This window comes from Gossypium raimondii, chromosome 7, assembly GCF_025698545.1.
Source record: "Gossypium raimondii isolate GPD5lz chromosome 7, ASM2569854v1, whole genome shotgun sequence".
Classification (NCBI taxonomy): Eukaryota; Viridiplantae; Streptophyta; class Magnoliopsida; order Malvales; family Malvaceae; genus Gossypium; species Gossypium raimondii.
This window is the reverse complement of record NC_068571.1, coordinates 41,708,330-41,731,618: the sequence shown is the minus strand read 5'-3', so window position 1 is coordinate 41,731,618 and position 23,289 is coordinate 41,708,330. Positions and strand designations below refer to the sequence as shown.

The 23,289-nt window shown below is 32.2% G+C and overlaps 2 protein-coding genes across 2 annotated transcripts; both read right to left on the bottom strand.

The window, feature by feature from the left end:
* Nucleotides 1–310: 310 nt before the first annotated feature.
* LOC105790754 (galacturonosyltransferase 8) lies at nt 311–3,436 on the bottom strand. Its single transcript, XM_012618505.2, has 3 exons — nt 3,079–3,436; nt 1,685–2,932; nt 311–859 (listed from the first exon to the last, which is right to left on the bottom strand). Exons 1-3 carry the CDS (start codon nt 3,262–3,264, stop codon nt 584–586), a joined length of 1,710 nt encoding a protein of 569 aa, XP_012473959.1. The 5' UTR covers nt 3,265–3,436; the 3' UTR covers nt 311–583.
* A 15,514-nt stretch (nt 3,437–18,950) lies between these two features.
* On the bottom strand, nt 18,951–20,329 carry LOC105790768 (uncharacterized). The gene has a single exon (XM_012618521.2). It carries the CDS (start codon nt 20,175–20,177, stop codon nt 19,080–19,082), a length of 1,098 nt encoding a protein of 365 aa, XP_012473975.1. The 5' UTR covers nt 20,178–20,329; the 3' UTR covers nt 18,951–19,079.
* Between the last annotated feature and the right edge of the window lie 2,960 nt (nt 20,330–23,289).

Below are 23,289 nucleotides of genomic sequence, written 5' to 3'. Positions count from 1 at the left end.
AAAAAACATTTCCCTCAACATATTTTAATCTTTATTAATTTTAAAACCCAAACAATATACATTACTTAACCTTGCTTTTCTTTTACTTTATCCAAACATAAGTTTAGTTTATTCTTTTCTTTTCAATTAAATGAGATTAAATAACTTTGGATAAACTTAAATTCTAAAACTTTTGAGTTATTTTAGTTTGAATTAATATCGAGTTCAACTCAAATTTAGATTAGAATTTAAAATTTTCTGAGATGAATATACCAAAACATAAGAACCCTCACTATCAAGAACATCTCACATTCTGTTTTTCTGACAACTATGAACAAAAAAACTCTCTTCATCATTTTTTATCATTGCAGGATAATTTCAACATTTGCAGAATAATTTATAAACCAAGAAATTCTAAAAATGAAAAAGTATTCTATACTAAGAATAAAGATGCTAATTTTCTTCCACGCAGAATTAGAGACACTTGAATTTTAACGTGCAAGAAAAAATAATAATGCAGATGGTATGGTGGAAACTCTTGCTGTAACAAAAACTAGATTTTGCAGCATTTACCAGTGCAGAACCTTCAATGATGATGTTTTATTTAAACACCGAAATTGCAGGCCTGGACAAACTCCAGATCATAGTCCACGTATTTGGTCCAAAGAGGTTTGAACTGGTTCATGGCGATATCAAGCCATGGTTTCATGTTCCCGTTGAAGTGCACCACCGCGGCATTGCTGATCTCGTCCATGCTAATGCTTGGGTTATAACCGAGTCCGAGTACATGCCAAGACTTGTTTAGTGGTTTCGTCGTGGAATAAAATGTGATTAAACCGGGAGGCAAAGTTCCTAATTTCCACAAGGTCCGGTTTTCATTCTGCAAAATCAAGTTAATTCATCGATTATCGATAACTGAACTAGAAATGCTGAATAAGGATGACAGGCAGCCATAAAGAACATAATCCGAGAAAATACCCAAAGAACATCTAGTTCTAGCATTTCCAATTCCACAGTTGCATTCTCAATTAGTGTTAATTGCACCAAACTCCACCAAACTTCACCAAACTTCGACCTATATTCTAACGAATCCCAATCTTGCAAAACATTCCAATTGAGTTCTCAACAAGTCAGTTTTAATCAAATCCTTCTATTAGCCTAAGTGTCAACTTGGACATTGAATTCTAGCTTGGATCTTACGTTTACGTGAAACATATTAAAAACACGTAAATCAAAATTTAAAAGCATATATACCCATTGCATGTATAACGATCAAACATGTTGAAAAACCATACAATGACATTAAAATTTAGGACTATTTCTTTTTGTTCAATGTCATATTCAAGTTGTTTGTGTTTAAAATTTAATCCATGTGTTTAAATAAGCTCTATATTATATTTGATTTTAGCATATTTAACTTCTAAATTGACTACTAGAATGATGTAAGAACCTGAATAGTATGATGCTTAAAGAACTCACTTAATGTTTTGGAGTTCCATACCGATTTAGAATCTGGACCAAAGTTAGAGGACATTCGCTGTAATTAACCCTTAATTAAAATGCTTTAAGCTTTGAAACAGGACAATCAAGCTATACTAACTAAAAAAGGTTGCATCATCCAATGGCATAAATCAAGCACCAAAAGTAGCACAAGCAAGGCATAATAAATCAATCAAACAACAAGAGAGTGGCAACGAAAGCGTACCAGATTCTGCCAGTAATGATATTCCTCAGTACATTTTTCCCTCCTCCAAGCGTCCAAATCGAAGAAATTCATCCCATAAGCCCAAGCACACGCCTTGGGATTAAACTTCTGTTTGATCAAAGGATGCGAGAAATTCATATACTGCGCGTACCTATGGAAAGACCCAAAGCAAGTCTCCACCGCCCCATTCACTTTCCCATCCATATCAATCTTCCACAACCCTGTCAAATCCTTTTGCACAACAATATCATCGTCCAAAAACAGTATCCTATGCAGTGTGGGATACATCTCTGGTAAATAAAACCTCAAGTGATTCAAAATTGACAAATACTTTGGGTTCCTAAACTTCATGTTAGTAGTATCTTTCGTGGCATTTTCGAGCGTGTTCTCAAAGTAAAACTTCTGCAAATTTGCGGATTCTAACTGTCTCAACACTGGGACATAAGAAGAATTCAAAAACTTATAATCCTCAACTGCTTTAACTTCAATGTGTGCTCCATTGTAATCTTTCAATTTGAACATAACCTGCATTGCTCCAAGATTCATCTTATCAGTCACTACATGGAAAACGTGTTTCCAGGGCTCTTTCGCGTTCTTCGTGGCGGAATTCACCACCACTGATGCTGCAAGTACGTTATCCGAAAAAATCGCATAATGATAAAGCTTAGGGTCCTCAAACTCAGGAGGAGTTGGCTTCCCTTCATCGGTATACTTCTCTGGATGCGCGATACGTTCCTCCATCAACCTCATTGCCAAACAATGTAAGCTCTTAGGGATTGATTTGGCCGCGATGAGGCTGGAAAACGCACCTTGCTTTTTCGCTTTTGTCAGCTGCTCGTTGACAGCGAAGATCGTATCTTTCAATTTCTGGATCTTGAGTTGGTTATCAAAAGATTCCTTGGCTTCCGAAATCATTTGGCGCGTAGCCTTGATTCGCTCTTTCACTTCTTTCTCGAATTGCCGGAGCACCGACTCATCGATGGACAGTGAATCAGTTTCAAACAGAGCCCGATAAGATGGTTTGTTAATGAGATCCGAGTAATTCCGCGATAGATCGGCGAAAACCCTAACGAGCTTCGAGTTTTCAAGCTTCAATTTCCGAGCGTAAGACGCGTAAGCGAGGACAAGAGAACGGTGATCGTCGGCTTGTTTCCGGATCTGATCCAGTCGAGGCTTGAGCGGATCCGATTTAAGTGCCAAAACGGACCTCCTCGTGGATCCGATTCCATAGGAATCAGTTGAGAAACCCTAGAAAACACAAAAGAAACGAAACCGTTCCATCAATCACCGTATGCTTTCCTTCTTTAATTCATCTTTAAAAAACAATAATGAGTCGAAAAAAGAGTTTAATTTAATTTTCAGTTAAAATAAAGAGAAAGTTAGTTAGAACTTACAAGGTTTGTTTGAAGATGAGGAGAGTGAGAGTGGTAAATGAAGAAGAAAGAAAGAGCAAAGAAGAAACAAATTGCAACCGTAATTGCAGAAGCCAATAATCTAACTGTAAATCCAAAACCTCCGATCGTCGCCCCTGCTCCTCCGACGCCGACGCCGCTGTTTCTTGCTGTACGGTGAATCGCCATCTTTCCGATCAATCACCGACGCATCAAACGATTAAAAACAATGGAAAGATGATGCCAAAACACAAGCGCCACTCTCTCTTCACTCACTGATTTTTGTTTTTGTTGGATTTTGGGTTCTAAGCTTGGGAGACTTTCGCTTTCTGATGTTAGAGAGATTATGATAAGGGGTGTGGGTTTACGGAGATCAACGGCTTTGATTTCGTTATTGTCGGTGACAAGGTAAGCTAGCTGGGTGCCACTTGGAATTTGGCGGCAACGCGGGATCCTGTGTGAACGCTCCCATTTTATCTTGGTAACATTTAGTCCCGAACTTTAACAATATTTGCTACCTTGGTCCTGATATGTTTTTCAAGTAAATCCCTAAATTTAACAGTATTTTTATTTTGATCCTTAATTTTGGATTGATAGTAACATGACATTTTAAAAATTGTGTCACATCATCACTTAAATAATTTTTAATTTTTTTATTTTTTTGAGAATTTATATAATCTTTTTAAAAATTTCATATAATGATATAATACAATTTTAATATAACATATCATCACACTTTAACGAAGCATAAATTTAATAATTGAAATAAGAAATTGAGACTAATAAAAAAATTCATAGATCAATTTTTAAAAATATTATCAAACATAAACAACTAAAATTACTTTATTTCTTCTATTTTTATTATTGGAGAAATAAATCCATAGGCATGTGTTGTGGTAGAAAACTATTGATTTTGTTTTGGTCAAATTAGGCATAATTTCATCTTTTATCACATTCGTAACTATCCCCGCTAAAATATAAGATAAATTTTAATTTAATATACAAATTACGATATGGTGTAATTATATATATATATTTTGATTGTGTTTCATATGTAAATATGAAATTTTATAGACATTTAAAAAATAAAATATCCATTCATTTCATATCGTAATCATAATTGTATTAACCTTTAATATAGTCGTCTGTGTATATAATATATAAACCTTAAATAAGGTTATAAAGTTAATGTATGATTTTATTTTGTTAGCAATAATACTTTTAAGAAAAATTCATATCGATATTTTAATCAAAATAATTAACAGCATTAAATATTTGAATTAGTTAAAGAATTAAATTATGTGAAATTAGAATATAAAATTAAATTTAATATTTAAAAACGATAGAGGACTAAATTCAAAATTTGACTTTTTTCCTTTTTGCTATGAATGGGATTGTTGGATTAGTTGTGAATGAGAGTGTATTATTAATATTTAACTTGAAAGAGTTGGATTTTGACTAAAACTATTATGTAAAAATATATTATTAAATATATATATATATATATATATATATAAAAGAATCAAATGGATTGAAATTGAAAATTTTAAATTTTAAAATTATATTATTTTTATCATATATAATTTTTTATTAATGTTATACAAAAATATTAAAAATATCATCGTAATAATATAATTTATTTCATAAAATGAATAGTTTTTAATTTGTTGATAACTAAATTGCTATCCGATGAATTTGTAATATCAATTCAAATAATAATTTCAATAATAGTATAAATATAGATATAATAATATTTTTATTAACATTTGATGGCAAAATGCATGTATACTATATTAATTAAAGATGACAGTCAAATTTGAGAAACCACATATTTTTTAAAATTAAGAACAAATTGAATTTAGAAAAAAAGAAAAAGAAAAAGTGGTCTAGTGGAAAATACACATATTGTGAGACTTTAATTAAATACTAATTTGTTTAAAAAGAAGAAGAAGAAGAAATCAAACATAATAATAGTGTAGTCCAATTGTGTAGAAGCTGTTTTAGATTTGCATTCACACTTGGCACCGACATTTCCTATGGGCTACGCTCTGCGACCGTAGTTAATTTTAAAATGGTGAAAACTCGTATGCCGTCCCTCTTAATTTTGATATTGAATAAATCAGTTTCTTTCAAAAAAATTTAGAACAGTTTAATTTCTTTAAATTTTGAATGTAAACAATTAATAATTATAATTTATATTTTCATTAATTTTATATAATTTTAATTATTATATTTTTCATTAATTGTATATAATTTTAATTGATATAATAACGAATTAAGGTCTTAATATTTATATATCCTACCAATTTAATCTTAATTTTAAAATATATATTAGGTAGAAATGCATAAACCTTAAAAGATCTAAGCAAATAAAAACAATATATATATATATATATATATATATAAATTTAGCTCCAAATATATAAATAGATAGAATGTATAAGCTTTGAGGGTTTAATTTATTTTATACCAATCAAAATTGCGTAAAATTAACAAAAAATATTAATGTTGTAATTAATTGTCTTTATATGCTTACTTTTGAAATTGATAGGTATTAAATTATTCCGATTTTTTTGAGAGGGGCCAATTTACCCAATGTTAAAATTAAGAGGGACTAAAGAGGTCTTTTTCCCATTTTAAAATATCGATTGATAATTTTAGAAGTGTTCAATATACTATTTAATATCTAAATTTACTTTAGTTTTCAATTCGGTACTTGAGGTTTTTGTCTCAATTTGGTATTTGAATTTGGTTTTAATATTCAAGTTGGTAAATATATTGAATGGCATCATGTGGCCCAATAAATATTTGACGCATGCGCTCTAGTAAAAAAAAAAGATACTTAGGCTCCGTTTGTTTACTGAAAATGGTTTCCGAAAAATAATTTTTGAAAAATGACTTACTTTTTTGGAAAAGCTAATATTTTCTGGTGTTTGGATGAATCCGTGTAAAATATTTTCTGTTATTTGATAGATTTCTTGAAAATATTTCATAAAAGTTGTTTTTAATGAAACAAACATACATTTGAGATTTTATTATCTTGTCATTGTTTAGTTGAGTTTATTTCATAAAACTTATTTATATTTTAATTAATCATGTTTTAGTTTTAATTAATCTTAATTTACTTAATTAAGCTTAATTATTAATTTAAATACATTAGGGAATATAAATTTATATTATGTTTAATTAAGTTGAAAGTGGTAAATATTTATTTTGAATATTATTTGGATGATCAAGTTGAAAAATGATTTAATTTGATAAAATTTGAAGTAAGGACCAAATTGTAAAATTTGTAAATTTTCAAATTCTATGTGTTTGAGTAGTGAAATTTGAAACGTTGATGTAGTAACTAAATTATATGATTATGAAATATGAAATTTTGGAAAGTTTAGCATAAAATAGTAAAGTTTGAAACTATAGGGTTAAATTGTAAAGATTTCAAAACTTGAGTTTTAGGACTAATTTACATTATTTGAGAATTTACAATTCTGAAAAATAGAATATGAAAGTTTAACTATTCAAAAATCAATGACTAATTTTTGGAAATTTTGACCCTTTTAGTTGTAATGACTAAATTATAAAATCTGGAAATTTTAGAAAATGGACTATTTTGCAAAATTGTACAAAATGAGGTTTACGAATGAACTGTGGAATAAGAAGATCTGTTTTTTAGGAATTAAATTGTAGAATAGTAAAAATTTGGTTGTTAGGGACTAGATCGCAAAAAATATAAAATTAGAATATAATGGACTATTTTCTTCGACAGTGAAGAGAGCTTTCCTTTTGTTGCTCTGAAAGCTTCCCCTTTTTATTTCTTTGATGGTGAAGACAATGAACAAAGCCTTAAAAACTGATTGAATGAACAATTCAGAACCAGTTAAGTTGGACTAAAATCGATTGAACTAATTGTCTCTATTGTTTTAAAGTTTTTATGAATTTTAAATAATTAATTTAATTAGAACCAAACCGATCAATTGAATCAAAACCAATAATTTAAATGATTCAACGACTACTGTTACAAAAAACTTGATTTCTTTTATAAAATGAGATTCTCTTTATTACTCTTTTACCAAATAAGAAATGATTGACCATTTTAATTATTAAATATAAAATTTTTTCGAAATTATTAAATATAAAATTGTTATTTAATCGTATATTAACAAATGTAAACATTTTTTTGGAAAGCAACAAATATAAACATATTAAACTATAAAAACATTTACATTATTATTTAATTATATAAAAGTTATTTATTCAAAAAATTATAATTACAAAAGTAACCTCATAAAAAATAATATAAATAAATATTAAATGAAAAAATATCACCCCAAATTTTAATATAAAATCATAAACTACGTAAATTCCTCATATTTTTTCCCTCATATTAAACAACTTCAAAACACTAAGGGTGAGTTTGGATGGGCGGTGCGTTTACCTACGGTTAGTGTAAAAACAGCGGTGGCGGTGAGATTAAATACTGTAGTGTGAGACAAAAAGCAAGATAAACGCACCGCACCCACTCGCTTATCCAAACTCACCCTAAACTTAACTTGAAGATTTTTACTTGAGTAATGAGATTTTGACTAATCTGCTTCACTTTCATATTTGATTTTCTATTTTTGTTCTTGTTGCTTGTAACTTTCTCTCTTTGTGGTTACTTAGTTGAGGAGTAAATATTTTCTTATCGCTGCTTACTCCACTGCTATTAGAAGTTCTAAATGGTGTTTTTGGGATTTTGTGTAAATTTTTTTGTACTTTAAGTTTATTGGGGTTTCTGTTGTTTTCGATTTCATCTAATTATCAATTTGTGATAATCTGAATGAATGAATGAATATATGATACTTTTGATAATATTCACTGTGTAGAATTCTAATTGGATTAAATCAAAATTTCATATATAAAATTGTACATTAGACCAAAGTTAATGTATAGTTTTGAGATTTATCCCTTTAATAAAATTTTATATACTACAAATATAATATATACTTGTAACAGGATGAACTAGTCAATATATATTTGAATCGGATTTTGAATGAATTGTTTGAAACCAGTTAAGTTAGACTAAAATTGATTGAATTAATCTTCTCTATTTTTAATTTTTATGAATTTTAAATAATTAATTTAATTAGAATCGAACCAATAATTTAAATTATTCGACAACTACCGTTACAAAAATTTGATTTCTTTTACGGGTTGAGATCCTCTCCATTACTCTTTTACTAAAAGAGAAATGATGACCCTTTTAATTATTAAGTATAAACTTCTTTTCTGAAAATTATTAAATATAAATTTTTATTTAATCATATATTAACAAATATAAACATATTAAATTATAAAAAACATTTACATTATTATTTAATTATATAAAAGTTATTTATTCAAAACTTATAATTACAAAAGTCACCTCATAAAAACTATATAAATAAATATTAAATGAAAAAATATTACTCCAAATTTTAGTATAAAATTATAAATTACATAAATTTAATTCAACTTGCCTCAGATTTCTCTCCTCATTTTTCTTTCTTTCCCTCATAGACAAGGTAATCTTCAAAACACTAAACTTAACTTGGAAATTTCTACTTGAATAATGAGATTTTTAGTTATCTGCTTCACTTTCATATTTGATTTTTTATTTCGTTCGTACTCCACTACCATTTAAAATCCTAAATGACGTTTAGGGATTTTGTGTAATTTTTTTTGTACTTTAAGTTCATTAGGGTTTCTGTTATTTTTGTTCCCATCTAATTACCAATTTGTAATAATCTGAATGAATATTTAATTACTTTTGATAATATTCACTTGCGTAGAATTCTGATTGGAAACAATGAGTCCTCCAACTAGGGTTGTAAGTTGGGGGTGAGATGGTTCCTAATACATGGCTTAGCGTGCGATCGAGATAGGGGCGAAACCGCCTCCCCTAAAATGAAAGATTTTTCATAGTTCTTTGAAAATTTTAAATTAGTAAAGATAAAATTACATTTTGACCTCCCTTAAAAATGATAAAAATTTAATTTAATCATTTAAAAATTATAAAAATAGAAGCTATTAAAATACTGAAATTATATTTTTATTATCGTAAATGAACAAGCTGTGAGTCATGGTTATCTTCCTCCGCTTTCTTTACAAGAACCGCAGGCAGATGCTAATAATCGGTTGAATCGAGCTATCCAACTGAAGGTTTTACTTGCTTATATCCAGTACAAGAATTCAGCGGCATTTTCGGGGAATGATGCTCCGGCTTATTTTGCGAACTATTTGCATTCGACTGTCTGCTGTCGATATGTCTGTAGATGCACCAAATTCTTCTCACTTGCATCCCATAATAACGGCTGTCATGATGCTAGATGTGACATTTACAACACTGTTCGGTATAATGCTGTCGTCGATACATTTCATCCTGACTTTGAACATGTGAAAGGAGGTCTTCTAAGAGTTACTGGTAGTGGAGACTTTGGCCAGCCCAGATATGGTAGTTCAGAAGCCATGCAACCTTTGCCGAAGCGTTTGAAGCTAGAAAATACTACTGCTCCCAGCTTTCGTTATCATGGTATGTTTTATACAATGGCTCCATTGAATGTTCAACCAAGTAATGCCGAGCTTCCACCCTCGGTGCAGTTGTCAGAATCTCCTGTATCTTATAATTCTGAGATGGGCGTTGAATTGCTACCAAAGCTTTTAGATGGTTCTACAATTGCCAACAGGATGGGTACGAATATGCAGGTGAACACTGAATTGCTACCATATCTTATAGAAGATTCTACAAGTGCTAAAGAGATGGGTAAGACTATGGAGATGAACATTGAATTGTTACCAAAGCTTATAGAAGATTCTACAAGTCCTAAAGAGATGGGTCGTAATATGGAGGAGTGGAGAATCGAATTGATATCAAAGCGTATAGAAGATTTTCCGAGTGCTAAAGAGATAGACATGAATATGGAGAAGGAGAACGTTGAATTGATGTCAAAGCTTACAGAAGATTCTTCAAATGCTAAAGAGATGGGTAAGGATGTGGCAGAAAGTCTTCCTGGTCCTCCAGAGGTGGCTATCGCTGGTTATAAAGTGGTGGAAACTGATGCTGTTGGCAGTCATAGAGAAGAGGATATTGGCTTCATAACTGTTATTGATAATACAGATAATGCAAGAGGCCACTTTAACAATTTGATTTGATTTGAAATAATTTAACTTTTTTTTTTCCAAGATTTGATTTTTTCGGTTTTAAATTTAGTTTTTTTAGCTTTTAAATTTTATTTATTATATAGAAAAAGAGTAGCATTATAAACATTCCATGAGTTAATATTTATACATTGGATTTTAATATTTTCCTATTAGATTAATTAAATTATTTGTTAAGTTTGGATTTTAAGTTTTGAGAGCCACGTCTTTACATGATGGATCTATTTATTAGACAATTAAGCAAGTATATGAATTTCATTTTTTTTTTATAACTACAAATGTCTTCATTGAGTGTTTGGGTTAAGAATGATATTCAAGTAGAGTCTTCACAATAATAATGACTTCAAGGTTCGAACTCAGTCAAATTCTTGGGGAAGAAATCCGTTGTCACTTCTTCCAACTAGTTGTTACTGGGTGTGATGAATCGGACATTCAATAAGTTTGGTATTGTCTCTTATTAGACTCTTATATTTTGACTTCACCAGAAATTTTATTGAATTCACAGTGCAGAGCAAGTTTGAGTGTCTGAATAGGCGAAATCGTATGAAACTTGCTCAATAGCATTCTTCTCAATAAATAACCTATATGCCATAAGAGATTAGATCAAGCCCAAATACCTTTAAACTTTCTAGTTTCCTTCATGACTTCGTTTGTTCAAATACTCTGCTTTCATTTTATGAATCCATTGAAATTTTTGATAAAATTAAAAGACAAATCCTAAATCAAGGACAATTTTGCATACATACCTGTTTTAATTTCTATTTTAATGGATTGAATATCTTTCATAAGGAAACGTAAAAAGATGCGATGATTTTTTCCAAGAAAATCCCAACTAAAAATACATACTATTCCCTCATTTATATTGGTCGATCATAACCATTGCCTACATCCAAAAAATCGGGCACCACAAATAGGAACTAATAAAAAGGCCTGCGATTCCATAGAAAGACATCACGATTCCTTGTGGAAAAAAATATGTACTGAAATGGAAATAATGATGTCAAATTTCTACTAATATAACTAGAAGTTCCAACTAATAAAAACCCTAATGAACCAAAAAAAAAAAAAGAAGATAAAGGCCCAACAAAAATTGTTTATTTTTCGAGATCCCGCTATAAATTCTATTCATATAGATTCTGATCGTCAACTCGTACGTCTTAAATTTAATTATATTTTATTCAAATTGAGAGAATAAAATTTACCTTTTTTATTTCCGAATTAACTCTCATCAATTAGTATGTGAATTTATTAAAATCAATGTTTCCAAGGTCATAGCCGGCAATCCAATTTGCTTGTTTGCAAACAATTAGTCCAGACCACATGTGGACTCATATATATGTCAAGAGCCCAAAATGGGGTTTTTTTACACATATAGGGTCGGAAAAAAAATCTACTGAAATAGGGTGTCAGAAAAAGTATTTACCAAAATAGGTTACTTTTTTCATTGGAGCCTATTAGATAGGCGCCAATGAATAAAAAAATATTAATTTTTTTATATAAAATATAATTAAATATTTTCCCGGGTCAATATATAACCCGTATAATACATAGTATTGGCGCCTATCTCAGAGGCGCCAATGGTGGTGCCTATCTGGGAGGCGCTATTATTGGTGCCATACTGAGAGGCGCCAATGGTCTGATTTTTCCCTATAAATACCCCGAACACAGACATAAATTTTACTAGAGAAACGGAAGAAATAAGAAGGAAGCAAAAGAAAAAAAGGAAGGAAAAGAAGAAAAAAATAAGGTATTTTGGTTTATTTCTTTTTAAATAGAATGTAGAGTCTTGTTAGTAATTTTATTATTTGAAAGTTATTTTGTTAGGTTATTAATTTTGTTAGCTTCTTAATGAAAAATTTTGCATTAAAATTTTATGTAATTTGTTTACATTTTGAAACTGTTTTAAGAAATTTGAAATTCTTTTTACAGATCTAGTATTGAAAATGGAGAATCAGTTTTTGTATGCGTTTATTTCAATGGATAAATTTTGACAACAAGCTGGGATGTATATTTGAATGTCGCAAACAAGTAGCAATGAGATTTGATAGAAATATCTCGTTTGATGATATGAAGGAAAAATTAGTGAAAAAATTTATAGGCGTTGTGGGGAAGGATATCAAAGTTTTCTACAAGTTTCCGGTTCAACAGATCCAATAAAATTTACGAAATGGAACTTGTAGACGATGGAAACGTGGAGACAATGGTCGCTCTTTATTGTGGGACTCAGAGTAACAAAAATGCACCGATTCAGTTATTTGTTGAGTTAGCCGGTGTGGAGGCAACTGAAGATCCCACTCCATTAGGTGAAGAAGATAGAGTTGAAGCACCGTGTATGGTGGTTCCGGTATCATATGTTGATAGTCAATCAACTATACACGGGATAAATATTGATCTTAATGTTGCAGCCGAGACTGATGTGGTTGGTGATGATGTATACTATAGTAGTGATCCTGTTGATTACGAAGTGGATAGTGAGAGTGATCCCGACGTGGACGAGGTCCCGGATGATATTGACGACGAATGCGTGAATGAGGATGGAAACATTAATGCGTCTTCAGTCGGAAACCAGATTCGTCGTATTGTGATACACAATAATCCTGGGGCACACATGTCTCGGATAGACCTCGATACGGCACGGGCATCTAAGTTTTCGGAGTACCCTGAAATACCACATGCCAACCGAATGGGCGTATATTCTGATCCAGAGGAGTTATGCGTGGGCCAGAGATTTGAAAGTAAGGAAGAATGCATGTTTGCCATTAAGCGGTATAGCATGAATATATCAGTAGATTAGAAAGTCATCGAGTCTAAACCAACATTATATATTGGTGAGTGTTGGAGGTTGGCAGAAGGCTACAATTGGCGGATACGAGCTGCATTTATGCAGAAGTCGCAGATGTGAGAGATACGAAAATTTGTTGGGCCTCACACATGCACTTCAACATGTATGACAGAAGATCATCGAAAACTTGACTCCAAAACTATCTGTACATGCATCATGCCAATGGTGAAAGGCATGCCGACCATTAAAGTTTCGGTACTGATTGTCGAAATACAAGCACGATTCCAGTATCGAGTATCATACCGAAAGGCATGGATAGCTAAACAGATGGCAATGGAGCAATTGTACGAAGATTTCGATGCATCGTACAATGAATTACAGGGATGGATAGCCGTCATGAAGGAACACGTGCCGGGGACTGTAATTGAGTTGCAGACACGATCTTATTACGGGCCAAATGACCAACTACAATCGAGAAAAAGAATTTTCCATCGGATGTTCTAGACGTTTGATCAATGTGTGTACGCATTTCCCCACTGCAAACCATTTGTGCAAGTAGATGGAACCTGGTTATATAGAAAATACACACAGATCTTACTTCTTGCGGTTGCTCAAGACGGCAACAGGAACGTGCTCCCGATAGCATTTGCCATCGTCGATAAGGAAAACATGGAATCGTGGGAGTTCTTTCTTACCAACCTGCGGAGGTATGTTATTAGTAACGATAACATTTGCATCATCTCCGATAGAGGGAAATGATTAATTGCAGCCATTAGGCGTTCTGGTGTACCATGGAGATCTGTTTACTGCATCCGGCACATCTTGGCTAACTTCCAACGATATTATAAGAATGCGGACTGGAAGAGACAAATTGTGAGAATGGGTAAAGAATTACCTTATCTTTTCAATATAAGTTTTAATGTTTTAGAGCAATACTGTAACTTAATTTTTTTAATACATATGCAGCGTACGAGCTAGAGCCACACATTTTTCGCCAAAGAATGGCCCAGCTTGAGAGTGACATGGAGGGTCAAACCAACACATCTTTCCGGCAGTGGTTGGGTACCATAGAACCGTGGCAATGGGCTCAAAGTTTTGACGAGGGCTTTCGTTATGGTCAAATGACTACAAACTTAGTGGAGGGGATCAATGCTGTGTTATTAAAAACACGACATCTTCTAATTTCATCTGTCTTCTCGACAACGTTCTACAGGTTGGCTACCTTGATGCCAAGAATGAGTCAGCAACAAGTGAACCAGATGAAAGCGGGACATGTCTTTGTCGAAGGCATTAGGGATGCAATGGTTGTAAACTGTCGAATGGCGAGGTCGATGACAGTAGAAGTATATTCACGACATAATGAAACTTTTCGAGTTACAAAGACCATCGGTTGTCAACCCGGTATACCACCTAGGTCCTACGGAGTTGATCTCCGAAATAGACGGTGCGATTGCAGGAGGTTTCAAACACTTCATTTTCCATGTGCACACGTCGTGGCAGCTTGTGCTAAAGTTGGGCTCAATGTAGAACAATTTATCGATGAAGTGTACATCATCGAATGCACGTTGCGTGTATGGGAAAACGAGTTCCCCGTGCTTCCTGACCTATCTACTTGGGAGGTACCTCCGACGACCTTTGAGCTAGTCCCAGAAAAAAGGTTGCATAGAAACCTAAAAGGTCGTTCGCAATCATCCAGAATCTATAACGAAATGGACATTAGGGAGAAATCTAACAGGAATTTGTGTGGCGTATGCAGATTAGCCGGTCATAATCGGAGTAAATGCCCTCTCCGAAACTATCATGTTGGACAATCGTCTCAATCGGGTAGAAATTGATATTTACTTCATTACATAAAGATGGTTTGAATCACAAAATTGTCTACAATCTATTGCAGTTATGGAGCAATTTGAAATTGCAAAATAAAAAAAATATTATAATTTTATTTACATAAAAAACCATTATAATTTTATTTACATAAAAAATCATTACATAAATATGAGGTTGTTTATTACAAAAAAACCCTAAAATTGATGGTTTGATGGTGTGGTTCTAGGGGTATATTTTTGAAGAGCTCGACGCTCACGTTGTGGGAGATTACGGTCATCAACGTTCTCCTCAACAGTATGTCGGGGTGTGTGAAACATAGATGAATAATCATATGTCTCAAATGCCATCGATGAACTTGATCCAGGAGGAGAGGAGTACGACGGCGGATATTGGCCGGAAGGAGCGAAGTACTGAGGTGGATACGAGGCCGCGAAATAGTCATCGCCCCCAATTTTGGATGATAAGAACTATCCCTAGAATGTAGTTCTGTCTCTAGCACTGGCACTGGCTCTGGCTCTGGCTTTGGCTCTTGTCATGATGCAGATCTGGAAGGGGTTGCGTAATTCGTGTCGTATGCGGAAGGACTACAATCGATCGCCCACCAAACAGAAATGGTTTACCTGTCTCACAGTACCACTGTATGTACTCTAACGAGGGCTGCAAATCCGGAGCACGATCCATCTGAGGTACCCTCTCGAACCGGTTGTTCCATATCGTAATATATTCTTCTGCACTTCTCCCCAATTATCTCCATACCTCCCCCACTTGCTCATCCCATGGATCTCCCCCAATTGTACTAGCAGTGTCAGGATATACTGTATGCAACCGAACTGCCGGAGTACTCGATTGCCATGATACCACTCCACTATGTTAAAATTGATAATGGGTGCGCTAATGCACCATAGGTTTGAGTGGACGTGGGCAGATGATGGCATAACTGCCATAATTTCTGGAGCAGAATACGGCATCCAAATGAACTGCACAGTTAATAACGTTATTATATTAACGTGTGTCGAGTGAGATAAAATAATAAAATTAAGTTTATATTCGAAAAACTTACCCCCTCTCCAGCATGATTCTTAATCATTAGACGATATATCGGAACCGTCTGTGACCTTCCGATACCCGGATTAGTACTCTACCTACGAAAACAAATTGTTAGAATAATATAATATAAAAAAGTCAACTAATTATTATAATGAGTAAAAATTCATCACCTATTAACGAGTGGAAATATATATGATTGATAACTAATGGATGCCAAGAATGGCATCCGGTAAAGTGTCCACGACTGTAGCAGTATGAGGCATATTCCTATGTCAACCGCAGAAGGATCTGTCGTCCAACAAAGTTCGCGATACAGCATGGCTAAAACTACGGACCCCCAACTGTATGAACGAGTGTTATGCAAATTGGATAATAGGGGTAAGTACATCAAGTGGACCTTACTGCCGTTTGCATCCGGCATGAGTACACCCCCTATAAGATGCATAATGTAAGTTCGAACAGCCTGCATCACCTCCCATTCATTAGCAGTACTTGGCAAATGCTCAAAATTGACCTTTAGCCATGAAAATCTCAAACTGGTAAATTTCCCCTGACTTGGCAAGCATCCAAGTAATTCATTGCAAAGGATAGCTGGCCTAGAGATTGAACTTACGCCCGTGACCGCATTCCCGTCTATGGGAAGCCCAAGCTATACTGCAACATCCTCTAGAGTGAGGGTACACTCTCCACACGGCAAATGAAATGTGTGGGTCTCCGAACACCATCGCTCGACTAAAGCGGAAATCAAGTCGTATCGCAGATCAAAAGTCCGGATCAATGCCGCTGATCCGAACCCGGCTAACTCTAAGTATGGTATTAGGCGTTCATCTGGCTGAAACCCTACATTATTAACACGGCCCCTCAATACGCGGTACGGACCCTGACATTATTAAATTAGCAAAATAGTTAATACAATATAATTTAATTCAGCAAATAACATGAATATCAAATAAAAATTTTATTACCATCTCATTAATAGTACTTGATATGTGATTATTATTATTATTAATTAGAGAACCCATTTTCTGCAAATCTGCAATCAAAAAAATAAATTCATTAATTTGTTTCAAAAATCAATAATTATTGTTAAACAAATACAAAATCAAATAAAATTAAATTATATAAAAGTTACATTATATAAAAATTAAATGAGTTAACAACAACTATATGATTAAAAAAGTCAGTTATAATTAAACTTTTAATAAAATGATTTTTAATTTTTTATAAACTTTATATGTTAAACTCACCAAATACTAAACTAAACACAACAACTTATAGCTTAATCCTAAATTACTAATAAATTAAATTTTAAATAATTACAAACACAAAAATTATAACATAATCCTAAATTACTAACAAATTAATTATAAAATAATTACAATATTCATACAAAAAATTACAATATTACAATATTCATACAAAAAATTGCAATATTCATATAAAATTATAATATTACAATATTCATACAAAAAATTACAATATTCATACAAAATTACAATATTCATACAAAAAATTACAATATTCATACAAAAATTAGAATATTCATACAAAATTCTAATCCAAACTATAAACACTAAATATAGATAATTTATAATTAATAATTAATAACAAAAATTCACAATATCTTCTAAAATATCTTCTAAAAATTCACAAACTATAAACTTTTTAAATTATAAACAAAATTATTTGCTAAAATAATACATTACCTTTTTTTCTTTCTTTCTTCTTCTTCTTCTTCTCTTCGTCTCCTTCTCTCCTTCTCCTTTCTCTCCTTTTTTTTTCTCTACCGTGCCCATTGCATGTTGGGACCATTTACTTATAGGCAAAAAAAAACAAACATGAGGGGACAAGATCATGATCTTTGGTGCAGCAAGTGCAAAATGGCGAAAGGTCACCATTGGCACCTCTCTATGAGGCACCTTCATTGGCGCCTACCTGATAGGCGCCACCCGACCCGACCCGACTCGTTGACCGTATTTTGACCCGTATTTTTTTAATTTTATTAAAAAATATAAAAAATATTTTATTCAAAAAAAATATTATTTTTTTATTCATTGGCGCCTATCTAATAGGCACCAATGAAAAAAGTAACCCATTTTGATAAATACTTTTTCTGACATCTTATTTTAATAGATTTTTTTTCTTACCCTATTTGTGTAAAAAATCCGCCCAAAATAGGTGACTGATTTAAATTATTGTAACCATTTTATTACAACAATAATATCAATTAAATTAAAATTTAATCAACCAATAAATATATAATTTAAATAATGATAGGCATGCCTTGGATGCTCCAGAGAGCAGCAAACCCAAGGACAAATGATGGATGATTGTTTAGGTGAAACTTCCATTCGACTGTCTCTCTCTGATCATATAAAATTCCATTATGCTGCTTTTGACATTATAAACTCAACCATATGAAGAAGAAGAAGAAGAAGAAGCCAATATTATCCCCTTCAGTTGATCGGGTCTCATAATTTTATTCGAAAAAATTATATTGTACGAAAAGAATAGATATAATGATAAATTTAATTTTTAATTATTTTGATTTTAATTTTTTTTGGTGAAAAAGAAAGAAACAATACAAACTAGATCTTCAAAGGAGGGTCCTCAAACAATCTTAAACCTAGATTTTTAATACAAACAATCTTAACCAAGCTATCAACAATTAGATTAGTTTCCTTAGGAACATGCTGAATTTTTCACTACTCTAACTTTTTAAGCGTATGATGAATTCTTCTAATAATGGTAGAATTAGAGATTCTAGTATCATCTTTCATGATAGCTTTAATAGCTTCAATACTATCAGTTTGAATAAAGACTTTCTGAAAATTCTATTTACTATGAGGTTTAACCGATCCAAAATCCCTCCATAACTCTGTCTCCAAAACTGAACAATTATCCAAATATCTCACAATCCAGTCTCTCTTGTGGTCTCTCACGCAGCCTCCAGCAGCTGCAAACTTTTTGATGCTCCAACAACAGTTTTGTCTCACACTCTCACTAATCACAACCCCCATAAAGGATTGGAAGAAATCAGAAGAAAAAGAATCCTTCAAATTTTCAATTGAAATCAAATAACATACATATATATATTTACTTTTAATTCTAAGAAAAATACATCTCATCAAGCACATATGATATATATAAAAGTTAACCTATAATCTCTAGTTCAATAATACCCTTTCTTGCCATGCTTAGTGCTACCAACATGATGCAACCACCCAAACCCTTTGAATGCCTTTGAAATTTTAACAAAATTAGGCCTTCCCATCCCCATTCCTAAATTTATCTTCCCCGTTGAGAACTTGAGAGCTTGCAAACAACACAGTTTACCGTCCGAGTCGTCGTCGTAGTCATTGTCGTCGTCGTCTTCCTCGTAATTGCCGCCTTTCTTTCCTTTCTTCGAGCCAAAGCTTTTCAGCTTTGATTTATTGGTATCAGAACTTTCATATGTTTCCCATAGTAAATCCATCCCTTCACCACCTTCATTTTCCGTCGTCGCAGCAGCCGCCATCGCGTTGTGTCTCTCCTCGAAAAGCTTACATGCCAATGTTTTCTTCCACTCCTTTTCTTTCCTCATTGAACCCAAATTCCCAAAGTTCATGTCATTATCGCCATAATTAGCTTTCACTATAGGAGAAATCACCATTTCTTTGGCTTCAAACTCCTTACCATTATCAGCATTCATTGTAGTCTTGGGATTGGATCCTTCATCATTGTTGGCGTCCACGCTTTTAGACGACAAAATTTCAACCACCCCATCATCTTTCTGACGCAAAAACTCTTCTAAGATCTTCACTGTGGCATTTACTCGAACAGTTTCCGTGAATTCACCACTCGTCAATGTTTCAACCCTCTGAACCGAAGCTTCTTCAAGTTCAACACCTTGTAAACAACCAACAATGGGTTCCACCCCAGAAACTTCGTCTGGGTTTTCTCTAATGTCAACAATGGTCGACGTTTCAAACACGATCTTATACGCTTCAAGTTCTTCCAAGCATCCAAAGCCATCATCACTTTCACCATCAACTACTTCAGACCTTAATACTGTCAAAAATGCAATAACTAAAAGGGAAGTGGTAACAAATAGAGGCGAAAGAAAAGAGAAAATCTTGAATAAATAAGGGAAGAAGAAGATGAAATAAGAGAAATAAAGAGGGTGTGAAAGAATTAAAGAGCAAAACAACATGAAATTAGAAAGCAAAAGGCTTGAAAATTGGGTTTTCTTCTTCACAACAGTTGTTGAAGCCAAAGAAAATTCAGACATTTTATTTAATGAGCAAAAAGAAAAATCAAAGAACTAATAGCTCTAGTGACTTAGAAAAAGGAAATTCCTTTTGTTTGAAGAACTTGAAGTAGTTAAGCAAATTGGCAATGAAACACAAAGCAAAGTTTTTAAGTACATGAAAATTTGAGAAATGAGAGCGGCGTGAAGACAGGGAGGAGATGAGAGTAGATATTTAAGGTTAAAATTTGGTTTTAGTCCCTATACTATGTTCAAATTAGAAATTTAATCCATATGGATTATTTGATCTTTTACTAATCCAGTTAAAATGTTGAAATAAGTTGTTCTTATGATTGAAATCATCAACTATATTAAATATTTGAATTAACTAATGATGTTATTGAAACCGAATTATATCAAATTAAAGTATAGAAATGGAAGTAAAAACATAATAGAAGTATCAAAATTGTAATTTGACTGAGATTTAAGTATCATTGATAAGAAACGAAAGCTACTTTGGAAACTTTTTTGCCTTCAATGCATGTCTCACGTCCATAACCACCGCCAACTTTTTTTTTTTTTACTTTTCCTTTTCTAGTTCTAATCAGCTATGATTTCTTGTATATAATTGGAAATGGATATATCTACCAAGAATATGAACAATAATTAAAAAAATAGTGAGAGTAAAATTCTGATAATTTCGAGATTTTTAAAGTGAGTCTATTTTGTTAAAATGTGTCAATTCTTTTCAGATTTATTTTGATTAAGTTGATTGTATTTAGGAGGCAAACAATGAACTTTACTCTCCACAAATGAAAAATTCACTAATAATTCCTTTAATTTTAGGAAATCATAAGTGTACTTTACCTCCCAAAATCTTTTATTTATTTATGATTCTTAAAACAATTTTTCACTTTACCCAATTTGTATTTATACCGTTGCTCCTTAAAAAATCTATCGAAAACTAATGTCTTTAATTTCTTGAGGAGATTGGAAATTATTATGGTTAGGTTGATTTATCCCATTCCATTGAAATTACATCTAAATTTGATGTCATCTAAGTTTTGAAAAGAAATCATAGAAGTCCGCATGGAATTATGATTTCATGTTTTTGTTGATATCATAAATCAATTTTATTTAGCATTTGTTATAACCATAGTTAAAACGAAAACAAGCAGTGAAAAAAACTAAAATAGAAAAAATCGACACAATCGGTCTTTGTTAATGAAGTTTAGACATAACAACTTTATTCAACAATTGTTTGGATCATTTATTGGCCTAAGTTCAATCTATCCTTACACAAAAAAGTAATTGTAACCTCAATACCGACCCCAATTGTCACAAATCACTCACCCAAATATCTCATATTAATACAATCAATAAACACAAGAAAGCTATCAACAAAAACACTGTGTAGCACAAAACAACCTATTTATAGGTCTCTTCAAGTGGTTAATTAACAGTGCTTTGATAGGCTTTAAACTCATATTTAAAAGTCAAAATTAATTCATTAATTATCTTGAGTATTTACCACATAAAAGTTTTCATAAATGACTGCTCCAAAACTCCCTTGAATATATCTAATATGTAACTCTAAAAAATAACATTTTAATAATAAGACTTTCATGCTTATCCAACCACTTCAAGAAATTCGATTGTGAGTCTTAGCACCTTAGTCCACCCATACTTCTAACTTTGCCAAATATGCCACATTCAAATGGATTGAACTCAACTCAAATAAAACCTATTCAAAGCTCAATTCGATAGCCCAAGTAGAGAAATAGTTCTATTATAATAGGACATGGAACGAGCAACAACAGCTTTCGCAACACATGAACCAACTAATTCCATCAATAATTGCCTTTTACAACTATACGTAAGGGTTGACGAGGTTGGAACAACGTAGAAGTTATTAAATTTGTTATATCAGTGCAACAAAAAATTAATAATCTATTAGATTCGACACATCTTTGAGAGCTAAGAAAGGGGTTTTCGATCTCCATCCAATCACTAGAAAGGTTTTTATACTCATTAGGACAGGTGTCTATCGTCGGGAGCTTAAAAATTGAATAATTGTGGGTTTTCTGCACGTATCACTTATTTAAATATCTTTCAATTTGTACCATTCCATCTTGCCTGTCACATAGATGGTGAAGTGAGAATAAAAATTTGGCCCTCCAACGTGGTCTTTCCAAAATAATCCTACGAGGTGTTGGCAATGGTTAATGAAATTGACCAAACGGATTTCTTAGATGACCAAGATTCTAAAATCAGTTTTGTTAGGATTAATATAGTATTTGGTACCTATATTAGTTTCAAATTTTTTGTTCCAATTTGATATTCGAATTTGACTTCAACATTCAGTTTAGTATTTAAAATTTTTTTATCCCATGTAAACACCTAAATTTGACTTCAATCTCTAAATTGATACCTAAGTTTTTATTTTCTCCCAATTAGGTATCTACATTTTTTTTCCATTAACCACACAAACAATTGTTTTAGGAGCCATATTATGCATAATTCATATACCAAATTAACCCTTTTTATTAAAACTATCTTAGCGAATGATAATATTTAAACCTTTTAAGCTCATACAAATATATTAAAAGAAACAATAATTACATTATGGTTAGAACAAAATGTATAATTTTTACAAGTTCAAGCATTCACATGGTAGGGCAATAATGAACACTCGAGTGCATGCCCCATGCATTAACCTTATTAATGGACCCATATGTCTGTAGTTGTCCCTTGTTTGGCTTTATTTATCTCTTTCTCTGAGGTCCTATAATTTCTTTTCCCCACGTTTGACTGCGAAAATCTTTCATTATTTATTAATCTATAAAAAACAACAATGGGGGGAGGGGGTTGTCTGTCTTACCTTTGGTGAAAAAGGTAAAGTGAAGAAGAAAAAAAGATTGCTTCGGGAAAAAGAAAGAATTTTCTTTTTTCTCATCTTGTTAGAGTAGAAAGTTTACTACGGGCTGGGGACAGCTTTTTGACAGTCATGGTGTCAGTATTAGCGAAATTAGAATTTTTTTTTTAAAAAGATCGAGTTTATATAATTACATATTTTTAGGATAATTAAAAATATATTTTGATTTATATTTTTATGATTTTTAAAATGAAATTCTTATATTTTAAAATAAGTCAA

Bases quoted from the DNA above. Each gene is read 5' to 3' on its own strand.
- LOC105790754 (XM_012618505.2), bottom strand. From the start codon at position 3,264: ATGGCGATTCACCGTACAGCAAGAAACAGCGGCGTCGGCGTCGGAGGA. The intron at 2,933-3,078 runs GTAAGTTCTAAC...TGTGTTTTCTAG, and splicing joins CTCATCTTCAAACAAACCTT to GGTTTCTCAACTGATTCCTA. The intron at 860-1,684 runs GTACGCTTTCGT...TTGATTTTGCAG, and splicing joins ATCATTACTGGCAGAATCTG to AATGAAAACCGGACCTTGTG.
- LOC105790768 (XM_012618521.2), bottom strand. From the start codon at position 20,177: ATGTCTGAATTTTCTTTGGCTTCAACAACTGTTGTGAAGAAGAAAACC.